Source organism: Malaya genurostris, chromosome 2, assembly GCF_030247185.1.
Source record: "Malaya genurostris strain Urasoe2022 chromosome 2, Malgen_1.1, whole genome shotgun sequence".
NCBI classification, from domain to species: Eukaryota; Metazoa; Arthropoda; class Insecta; order Diptera; family Culicidae; genus Malaya; species Malaya genurostris.
In genome coordinates, this window is record NC_080571.1 from 117,969,133 (window position 1) to 117,981,688 (window position 12,556).

General features: G+C 37.5%; 1 protein-coding gene across 1 annotated transcript in view; it reads left to right on the plus strand.

Annotated features, from left to right (window-relative positions):
• LOC131429156 (uncharacterized) overlaps window positions 1-12,556 on the plus strand; it is a 230,261-nt gene that overhangs the window by 191,582 nt on the left and 26,123 nt on the right. The window contains exon 9 of the mRNA XM_058593203.1: window positions 7,973-8,021. Coding sequence (XP_058449186.1) covers window positions 7,973-8,021 — 49 coding nt within the window. The remainder of the gene's footprint in view (window positions 1-7,972; window positions 8,022-12,556) is intronic.

Sequence of the window (12,556 nt, forward strand, 5' to 3'; positions counted from 1 at the left end):
AGCTTGCTTCATACCTAAAGTAAACTCGTATTGATTAGAATGCCTTCGGTTGGCTTCAATCCAGCTGAAAGATCCGATATTTCGAATTCAACTCACTTTAGACTTTACCTATAAATTAGCATCAATTCAGTATACGTACACTTTTTTCGTTATCGGAGTTCGATACGACCGACGGTTGAAGCACAGCCGGTTTTTGCGTCTTTGTCGTCAAAGAAAACGGTTCTGGGGATACAATTCGCACAATGCAGCTATCTGTGTGGTAACAAAATGACGGTGGCTAGTGTCTCACAAAGTCGTTCGCACAGAGTTTTACAAAATTCCATTTCAATATACCCACAAAGATATATTGTTATTTCTACAAACACCGACGCACATACGTGCATATGACGAACTGTTTCGTCGACGCTGGTAAAAGTTCTACAAACGTGAATGAGCGACATTTTCTGCGTACGAAGTGTCGATTCTAATTTTAGATGATATCCGTCAAGATTGACTGATAATTATGGTCAAACATATTACAAAGTATAACTTTGTTTTTTGCTATGTATAAAAAGCTGAGTGATGTCTTTATCAACATTCTGACAATGCTTCGAAAATAATAACTAAGCCGAAACAAGATAGTGGGACATTTCGGGGTTGAATTTTGACAATAAAAAAAGATCAGTGGCATTGCGAATTTTAAAGGAATATTTATACCATTATCAATGTTCATAATTCGGTGAAAAACTCTCATATACCTCATTCGAACTGAGTAGTCGTCAGTATTCGGAACATTTATAGCCTGTGAGTCACGTCATACAATTTGAGCGATAAAGCGGCAAGCGAATTCATGTCTCCTATGAAGCCGTAACAAAACAAATGAACAACACCAGGATACAAAAACGAAAATGTTTTGTTCAGTACAAAGTACACCAGCGAGCAGCGAATTGAAATAATGTGTTTATTTTTGTTTTGAGAAATAATACATTCTTATTCCATCACCTATCAGTGCTCTTTTTAAATCATCTTACCTTTTGGTTGCTTAATAATTCATAAGTGACTATTTCGTTGTGTTCTGTAGTAAATCGGCACAAGCGTGTAAGCTAGGTTATTTACCTTTCCATTCCAGTCAATTACATAATGTAACAGATAAGGAAGTTCGCTCATCAGGCATGCAAAATATAGTCGACATTCATTTATATATGAAGTTTTGTTTGTTTGGATCATAAAAGTTTCATCGATATAGCCAGACAAATATTTTGATTGCAATCTGTCCGTCTCGTTTCATCCATCCAGCGCATGTTAAAACAGTAAACTTTATAGCGTCGACGAAATTATTTTCGATTAGAGGTTTTCATTTTCATTCTAACCAATATATTCTATCACATTATTTGGTACCATAAGAATTGGACTAAACCTGCTACCTAAAATTAGAAATCACCTCGGTAAAGATGGGTTTATAGTAAGTGTTGTTTTTACTAATTTGGTTCCGGTACATTCGGAAATAATTAAAACATTTTTTTATATTAATCACTAAATTTGGCTCCTCAAGTGTTTACAACTAAATATAAAATGTTAGCAGAATCTCTCGAATCCACGAAGCTGGAGCTCATTGTAAATACGTTTAAATAGAAATCACTGTACCATTTTCGAAATGGGTTAGAAGTAACCAGATTTCACATACGCTGATCTGAACATATACAGATCAGAGTAAGTAAAATCTGGTTCAGAAGTGATTGGTCCAAGTGACACGTTTCCCTAGTAACTTGGATATTTGTGCCTTGCCATAGCTTCTAATCATTTTCCCGACGGGAAGGATAAAAGAAATATGAAAGGGGAATGTGAAGTAGGTGCGGTGGGAAAACAGCATAAAACAATACAAAATAAATCGTTCTGCATCCACGAAAGGATGCTGAACGATCTGCAGGTTCCAAAATGCACATTTAATAAAACCTCCAACCCTCCAAGCGACACCATTCTCCTTTCCTTGAAGAATGCAGAACGATTCGCAATAAGTATGAACAGAAGTAAACTCGGCATCCCATTAGGGATGCCAAACAATCTTCTAAAAGCTTTTAGGTGTTAGAAACAGAAGAGATTCATTCACTCCAGGAAAAACGATAAACTCCTCTGATTTTTGCTTCTTACCACTTCGGGTGAGAAACGATAGAATATCCTTCAATTTTAGCTCACCATACACAGATTCAACTATGTATGGAGCACCAAAAACCCGGATACGTTGTTGCGTCAATGCGGGACAATTACATATCAGATGCTGTGAAGTACGCAATCGCACTTACATAAATTACACAAATAATACTCAGCACGCTGAATAGTAGCCATGTGATGGTTGAGTATACAATGTCCAGCTAGAGCTCTGACCGAAATCCTGTAATGATGCTTGGAAAAATGTAACATTTTTAGATTCAAATCTAGTAAAAATGCTAAAAAAATGTTTCAGCTTGCAAACTAGCTGGCATGGTTGGATGCAGCTCTAGAATAATAAAGATTATGTAGGGTGACAGCGTGGTGAACTAACACTATAAACAACTAAGTATTGTATGAGAGCAAATAAATAGAAATGAGATTACTATTGATGGCTTTAGCTCCACTGGAATTCATAGATTATGAAGAATATGAAGTCATCGCTCGGTGAAGACCGGTTATACAGTAAATATGCCGAAAAAGGACTTATGTGTGTGCCTTCAATTAGTCAGTCTAACTGTGATACGAAGTTTTGAGCTCCGCAAGGGCAAAGCCCACGAATGTTCCGTTTGCGACTGCATTTTTTAGGTTCCTGCAGTCATTCAGTCATCGGCACGGAAATACACCTTGACTTGTGAGCTCCCGTTTTAGTGGCCTTTTACGACATAGAGCAGGAAACCAGTGGATTAATTCTTGGTTGAAATAATACCGCCGGATGTCACAGGGCTTGCCTGTTTGATGGACCTATACAATCGGGACAGGTTGACTGTAGTGTTATTCTTAGCCAGTTGAGAACCGCTACCGACACTGTACGACTATCTAGGCTGCTCAGAAAGAGAAGTTGACATTGAAGATCATTTTTTATTGGTAACCGAGCAGCCGGTGATATGTTTAAATAGAAATTACTGAGCTATTTCCGAAATGGGTAGCAAGTAATCAGACTTCACTTGTGCACATCTTCTGTATAGCAAATCATTTGTTTTGCACGGATGGAGAGAGATTTTTGACGCAACACCGTTTTTTTTTTTAAAAAGGTGAATGTATTTTTGCATGTGCTTTTTCATATTTTTGAAACTCGGAAAAATAACGGAGAAAATATAGTTTCAAGAAAAACAGCTGTAATTTTTCCGCTTTTCTATTCGAATTAGTCCGTCGAGATCGAAAATATCTGTACGAGTAACATTTTTTTTTGGTGTTTCACTTCTCTCGTAGATTACTGAATCAATTTTCACAAACTCTGATTCCAATGAAAGATTCCTGAGTTCTATTAGAATTCGAATGAGGAAATGCTTTCAATTTGCTCAAAGATATCATAACCGATTCCCACGAATGACAAATTCTATTCAATTTTATTCGGATTGAACTTTCGATTCCGGAGTAAAGAGGTAAAATGTGCATTCGATTTCCTCAAACGCCGCATAATTGGTTAGACTTAAATGATAAATGCTACAGTTCCAGAGCCTGGTATTGAATTTTATTTGAATTTTTGGATCAAATGAATGGTCTTATCAGTGGCGTATCTAGAGGGGGGGGGGGGTCGAAGGAGGCATTCACTCCAGGCGCAACAAGTTTAGGGGGGAGGCATAGTTCTCCTTGGGACCTAGTTCAACTTTGTTTTTTTTCTAATCTCTTTTTTCGCCCCTGACGCCAAATTTCCTCGGTATGCCACTGGGTCTTATGATCCCATAAAATGCTATTCAAATTCGTCCAGATACGACTTCTGACTCTGGACTTACATAATGATTAGTTTAAAAAATCATGTGAATTTCTTTATACGACACTGAAGAAACAAGCAAAACCGTTTCAGTTATCCCTACAATTTGTGAAAATTGATGACTAACAATTTTTTTTTTCGGTTACACCTGATCTCAGTTCTCGGTCCCGTAAGCACCGGAAATTGTGTTCAAAACTCTCAAAAAGGAACGCATTTAATTTTCTCAGAAATGGTTGAACCGATTTTCACAAACTTAAGCAGCTCAAATGAAAGGTTTTATGGTCCCGTACGCTCCTATTGATTTTTCTGTTTCCTTAAAACTGTTTTATTTGGTAGGATATGGTAGTTACTTACCAAAAAAACATGATTTGAAAAATCCCACTGTAATATGACCTAGGTATCATTACGGTACTGAGTGGATTAAAATAGATTCTCACAATATTATCATTTTAAACATGTTAGTAAAACTAACATTCGACGTATTTTTCGGTGTCAATTTAACAGACCTACAATTTGGATCAGAGATCAGCTTAATTCACGATAAGAGCGATGCTTTACGTTCTCATTTTGAATGACGGTTTGACATTTCTAATATTCATCACGCTATAAGTCCAGAACCGGACGGCTGATCTGGATAGTATCCAATAGTAACCTATGGGGCCATAAGATCTAAGGTTGTGAGAATCGGTCCAGCGATCTCTGATAAAATAAGTGACATTATATGATATATATATATATATATATATATATGTAAAACGGGAGCGGGTCATTTCACCGAAAGCCATGTCGCCGAAAGTCGTTTCGCCGAAAGGGTCATTTCGCCGAAAGGGTCATGTCTTCTGTAAGTTATGTCTCCTGTATAACTGATGTGGTGCAGCCACATAACCGAAGCCAAGATGGCTCGGCGGCACAAACGCATTAGATATTTTTTCATTTTCACTTAATGAACGGAAAATACCACATACATTTTCCTGGTAGATACGCCTATGCAATTGCTTTGATGCTTAGTAGCTAATAGTCAACAAGTTTTCTTGGGAACTCCATTCTGAAGCTCATGAATCAATCTTTATTCAAGAGTACAAGAATCAATTTTCATTCAAGAAGTACAATTGTAGGTCAACAAAACGGGTGTTAACGCTGTCATCTTTCATTTGTCTTTATTTTAAATCAATTCCAAGTACGATTTTAAGACGATTTCAGGATTCGGCGAAATGACTCTTTGGGAGAAATGGCGCATTCGGCGAAATGTCATTCGGCGAAATAACCCTTTCGGCGAAATGGTTTTCGGCGAAACGGCTTTCGGCCAAATGACCCTGATCCATGTAAAACATATATACATACAAAAGGTGAAAAAACACTGGCAGCCGCCTACCGAGAGAGAGAGAGAAAGATAGAGTTAGTTTCAATGGCGGCACTTCAATTCCAAACTGTTTCCGTTTATATATATATAATAGAAAAGATGTTGTTGATGAATCATTGTTCATAAACTAAACCATTGAGTGGTCACCTTTAGTAGTCTGCTGAAATTTTTAATATAATACCCTGTATAGTTTTTTTCTAATTAACTTGCTAATATTTGCTCAATGTGTTTACGATTAAATACAGTAAAAAACAGTCGATTTGCGTTAAATACGACAATTTACAAAACCGAATGTCAGTATACCAATTTGAATTTTAGGAATTCGGAAAAAATGAATCGAATAATTTTGAAAAAAAAACTATTTTTACCTATATTCCAGTTAAATATCGCCCGATCGTGGGTTTTCGGTATTTATTTTTACCAAGATCAAAATTTAGTTTCAAATGTGCCAATGTTGAAATGGGTGAAATAGCCTATCTCGGATGAAAATCTGAAAATCCTGAGCAGAACTTTAAAAATCCTGGAACGACTCATCAAAGCTTTCATCCTGTGATACCGATTTTTTTTTAATAGAAAAATGTATTCATTGACATGAACAATATTGACGGATTTATAGAAAGCTCAAAACTATTCTTTGTGAATTCGAAATGCAAAATCCCCGCGCTTGGGTTCACCTTATCTCTCCGCACCTGAAACGAAATTTTGTTTTCAATGCGAAAACAGATAATTGCTATAAACGACGCCATTCGAAAATGCAGCCGATGGTTGTTTTGTATGTGTAATGAATTTAAAAATCTGTTCTCGCGTTGCCTTCCCCCCCACCGGTTACGCAGCATCGATCGCTTCGTTCTGAAGAGGCTGCTTGTATTTAGCTTTGTTTTAGCAGTGTGTCTCAAAGTTATTTGGACTTATTTTGCCTATCATTTTACTCAATTTGTAGTGTACTGTAAATTTCTCCACTTTTTTCTTTAATGATCTAAACAATTAACGATAAACTTTTTAACGCTTCAATGCCGATGGTTAGTCAAATTTGAATATCAGGTGCAAATCAACGGTTAAACACTTCGCAATTTAAGGCCATACCGCAAAAATTCTTGGTGTATGATGGAATCATGCGGAATGCACTGTAATTTTTCGACTATACCAGTTTGTCTTGCTGTATCAGTGCAAGCGCAACGTTTTCAGGAGATGAATGTGTGAAGTATATACATTATTAACACATATTTCGCTTTACTTTCATCCATACTCTAATTCTGTAAACAAACATTTGCCGATATAAATAAATATCGTTCGCGTCTGTGAAGAAGCTAAAGTAATAAAAATTTTCTGAATCGGCATTGCCACCGCATTAAAAAAAAAGTACATCTAAAGACGAAAAATTGTCGAACCAGCATCAGTTCATGGTTGAGTATTGTGCCAATAAAGAAGTGGTGGAAGTTTTGAAAATTCGTTTAAATTTTAAATACTTTTGTTTTCGTGGAACATTGCAGCGGAGATACCCGGAAAGACAAACTAGTGTTGATCAAAATATGGGAATTTTCTTTGAGACGTGAAGTGTTATTGCTACGTGCATTTTTTGTGAAGATAATGTTTCGACGCTTTTCCCTATTTGATAATTCGCCTCCAACGGCGAATGTATCAATAGGGAAACCGAGAATCCTGCCTCCGTTGGTGCACTCTAAACCAATCAATAACGAGTGTTTGGGCCTGCCGACAACCAGTAACGGTACTTCGGACCTTTCTAGTGTGCCCGAGTTCATAGTTCCTCCGAAAACCAGTCCGATAACAATCAAAAACAATCGCAATTCGAACGGTAAAGTCCAGCAGATACTTACACCCTCGCCGAGAGATCGCCAGCTGCAGCGAGTCAAACGTCATTCGACCGGATCGGCACCAAACCCGATTGCACTTCAGCCGCCACCAAATCATGCCGGCCAAATATACTTAAGTTCGAATCGTAACAGTTTCGTCCTCAACCAGAATCATGGCGGTGGTGCCAGCGCAGCACGGGATCATTACAAAACATCTCGCTCCATTAGCAGTCCGGTATCGCCTTCCCAGATCCTGTGTTCGCTGTCCACCTCACTTCCGACTGCATGCAGCAACAAGCATCAATCGGCGTCAAGATTTTCACCGACCTGGTATGCCAAGTTCAGCCATTCACTTCGGAAGAACATGTTCCGACGATCGACCAACGTGAGCAGTCCACAAAATGTAATTTACCACTATCAATAATGTTCTGTTTATTTCCATTAAATTCTTTCAAGTTTTTGATTCATTGTCCCGAAGTATAGTTTTTTGCTCTAAAACTTACAACTAAACATACGGTTAGTTTTTGCACTATCTATTTTGCATACCCAATCTATTTCGTTTTCTTTAGAATGAAGATTCAAAAATTTGTTGTTCTTTTGAACCTGTATCAATAAAATTTTTATTTTTCGTCGTTGAATTATTCACCAATGATTCACGAATTAATAATTGGAAGTATTACCAACTCCATGCGCTCCGCCAGACTTCTTAAGTTGTTTTTTAATGGCTTTAAGTGAGAATCGATCAAACTTTTTGTTGTAATAATAAACATCACTAGGAGCCGTAAGGTGGCTGAAATTGGCACAGCTGCCTGGTGCCAATATCTAACAATTTACGTTCAAATTTTCACACTTCCAAACAAATTCACATCGATGAGCTAATATTTTTTTTTCATTTCGTTTCAGCTCCCAGTTGCCGATCCCTTCTTGGAAAAAGTGAACTTGTCCGATTTAGGTAAGTTTCAATAAGAATTGTATTTTCCCGAAAAAGTTTGAGTAAGGCATGATAATTTCATGTCGATTTCAAAGTTAAATCTAGCCAAACATTGCTAGTTACAAAATTAAAGCTATCTTACCTTAACCGTACACGAGTAAAATAAAAATGAAGAAATGAATCTGCACCATTTCGAAATATCCGTTACTACAGTTCCAGAAAAATAGATTTCAGAATCGCTAGTATTTTTATTTTTTGATTCATCAACTGATACAGAACGCAGTTCGCTTCCACATCTCATCCAAGTCAGTCGATATAACAAAACCGCTTACGTTCGGGATGGAAGAATCCAAGTACAGTATTGTGTAGTGAACAATAGAACGACCTCGAAATGAGTGAACCAAACGAACAAAAGCTACCGCCGACACGAAAGAATACAATTGTTGTTGACTTCTGGCAGTGCAAAACTCGACCTTCGATACGAGAACTTGAATGTTTGCTTAAGGAGCAAATGTATCTTGACATTAAACGTGTGCATTTATTTCAATGCAATAAGACAAATAATGTTGTTTACATCCAGTTTTATAAAGAGTTGGATGCAATTCAATTCGCAAAAGACAATAACAATGTGCACTATGTGGAGCACGAAAACATTAAGTACAACATTCCAGTATATATGGAAGATAGAAGTGCGTGTGCAAGATCTTCTCTCAAGCGTCACCGATTCTTATATTCGCAAAACTATATCCCAATACGGAGAGATTCTCTGTATCGAAAAAATAAAGTGGAAGAACTTTTTCCCCGGTATTCTAAATGGCGTACGTTTGTTACGCATACACTTGAAGAGTCCTATACCTTCTTATGTGATTTCCGGTCAAGATACAAGAATTACGTGCAAATCACTTGTTACCTATGACAATCAGATGACCACATGTCAATATTGGCAAAAAGCTGTTCACTACGGTAAGCCATGTGATAAACTGGTCAAAGAGACAACTACACCAAAGGACAACGGTGCTTCCTTCACACCAACCCCAAGCAACCCCAGTACACCTGTGACAGCCACCAACAACAATGAAGCATCCCCGAAACCATCAGTATCCCCTATAGAACAAAGTACACCAGCTGCAGTTAACAACTTACCCTCCAACCAACCAGCAACTGCAACCAATGTACAACAAGGCGCATCTACAGCAACTCTCAACGAGCCCAAGACTACGATCAACAAGGACAACGAAAAGAAAACGGAAATCACACACAACACCGACGATGAAGCAATGGATGATGAGATAAGCCGCGGACGAAGTGATCCCCGATCCTTGTTGGATGGAAATGGAAACTCATCTCCCCCTAGAAAAAGGGTGACAACGAGATACAATAGCAAAAAAAAATTTTTTTCAAGTAACAAAAATGTAAGCCAATCGGCCACGTAAAGCTTTTACGCAAAAAGGCCAGAATAAAAATTTTATTACAAAAAAAAACTCATATAGAACTGACTTCGTAAAAGATTATAAACGGACTTTGCCCTTCCAGTTGTCATTATTTAAATTCATGATTTTGATTCATGGCATTGGTAACGGATTTCTTTCAATCAATTTATCTTCTAATGACATCATTATAGTTATTATATTATCAAATAATACTTTTATGATACTATAACAATAATACGTCTGCAGTTATGCGTTAATTTGAGTAAAATAAGTCCAAGTGGCTCATGATCTCCGAACGTTTATTCATGGTGTATTATCTAACCATGAAAATACTTTCTTTTCCAGAAATCATGACTCATTTTGCTCAAATAACACATAGGATGGAAAGTCCCGGGCCTAACAAAACGATTTTTGGTTCAAAATTAACTTTATTCATCAACGTATTCTCCATCAAGAGCAACGCAATCATTCCAGTGCCGCTCTAACAGTTCAATACCACTTTTGTAGAACGATTTATATTTTGCCTCAGAATTGACCTCAATTTCACCTCTTCATTCGTGCGAAATTTCTTACCGGCGGGCATTTTTTCAGATCTGCGAACAGCCAGTAGTCGCTGGAAGCCAAATCTGGCGAATACGGTGGATGTGGGAGCGATTTGAAGTTCAATTCATGTGGTATTGCCATTGTTTTGATTGACTTGTGACACGGTTCGCGTTGTCTTGATGAAACAAAATTTTTTTCTTCGCCAAAATACCGAGGCCATAACCTTTCCAGCCGATTGTTGTGCTTTCGGGCGCTTTGGACGAGGTTCACCAGTTGCGGTCTATTCAGGTGACGATCGTTTTGATTCCGAAGTGAGGTGATGAATCCATGTTTCATTCACTGTCACATACCGACGCAAAAATTCCGGTTTGTTGCGTTTAAACAAACAGTGAGCAAAAGCGGCACCCGTTTTGAACAGAGCTTTCTCATAGTCAAATGCTCATGCAATATAAAGCCAACACGTACTTTTGATATCTTTACGATGTCAGCTAACTCACCCAACTTTCGATCATTCAAAACGATTTTGTGTATTATTTTGATGTTTTCTGGTGTTACCGTCTCATTTGGACGTCCACTGCGTTATGCGTCATCGGTGTCTCTACGATCACGTTTGATGTCAGCAAAACAACGTTTTATTCCAAGTTTCTTTGCGTTTCGCCGTCGGCTCGTCAGTGCTTAAAGCAGTTCAAGTAGAACTGCCATCTCCGCCTAGCAGTCCAACTTGAACCGCTAAGCAGACGCAAAGTCCACACTACTTATGTGACCCTTTAAGGATATAACACTAGGTGCCATATCCTATCTGACGTCTCGGGCGTAAACGAATGACGACTGGCTACTGGTCGCCGCAGAGTTTGAACATTTAGGGGTTTTTTGTTTTGTGCAAAAAAGCACATATTTTGTTTCAAGTTTCTTTGCGTTTCGCCTTCGGCTCGTCAGTGCTTAAAGCAGTTCAAGTAGTTTTATTGTTGTTTCTGATGGAGCGAAGATGTTAAATAAGTTGAACTTTTGTTACTGGAAAATATTCTTAACTTTGTTCAACATCATACAAGAAAAGTGTGCTTTTCCACTTTTCCAATAACTACGAAAAGACGTAAAAAGAGGAAATGTAATACAATAATTGGCCCATCTCTAACTTCGTAAAGCGGTCCGAACTGTTACGAATCTATGGCCCTTATTACCGTTCTCACTTCCACTTCCACTTTCACATCACTCACATATCACTTCACTTGATTTTATCTATTACCAGTATTACGCATAGTGAAATGATCACTGTAGTGGAAAAAACTTGTTTTTTCAACAAAATGTTTGTGACGCGATGTTCATAACGACATCGAGCTCATCCAAGTGATTACTTTTGTCTCTGAAGCGACTGCTTTAGTAAGGATCCAAATTCACTTCACTCGATTTTCACCGTGATCACTTCAAGTAATAAGGGCCTATGTCCCAGCATAAATCACGACTTTTATGTAATTCTAAGACATTTGGCTTTAAAAATAAATTTATTATGTATTATCATAATAAAACAAGTTTTCGTCATCAGTGATAATACTATGAGTTAGCGATTTCTTTATATGCCGGTCCAGCATTATCCATGCAATATCTGCGTTCGCGTTGATTGAAGTAAACTTGTACGGTATTCCGACCTTTTGGATGAAATCTAATGCTTCTCGAAGTAATGGTAACGCTCAATAATCCAAGAAGCTTTACTTGTATCTGGAATTTTTCAATTTCTCGTTTTCAAAAATTATCTAAAATACGTATTGTTAAACGACAAATCAAAAATGTTTTAAACATTAAACCACACGTCACACTTTAATCCACTAATATTTTCCACTGAATAGGTTTCCATTAGCAGACGATAATCTTAAATCGCACTGTTCTTGGCTAAGCTAGTCCACTAATTATCGAGACACGCTGATTTTCTGCAGCGCTTTTAAGGGTCGGTTCTCTTTTTTCTCTAGCATAAATTTTGTAACAAGGCATCAAGACTGAAAAATTGCTGTCATATGGAAACAAAAGAAAGGAAAAGAATGTTGGACATTAACGATGAAATTCCAACGTGGTCAGGTTACTATTATGTAGAGATAGAGGATGCATACTAATAGACGTCGAAACGTATATAACGATGGACTTAGGAAAGCTTCCTGAGCAAATATTTTATGAGGCCACGGATGAAGAAGATGTCCCCAAAATAATTATTTCATTTTTTTTTAACAAATTCAAAAAAATAAATTTCTGATTTGGTAAGCGATTTGCAAATATGGACTAGAAACTCAAGCTTTCGTAAAAATCGATTCTATAAATTCAAAACTATACAAAGGAGGGTGCCTGAAAACTCGCATTCCATCTTCCAACAAAGCACACAATAGCCCTGTAAATTGAAAATGGCTAGTTTCAGTTACTACAGTCGAGAAACACTTCAATGGTACGGTGATATCTGGGTAGAATTCATCGGACAGGACTTCAACCTACCAAGTTGTTCTCAATTTTACCCCCCTGCATTTTATCACTAACAATTGTAGCAACTGCATATCCCAAACTAAGAATGGTTTAGTTCAAATCAATTAACTTCAACGATCTTAC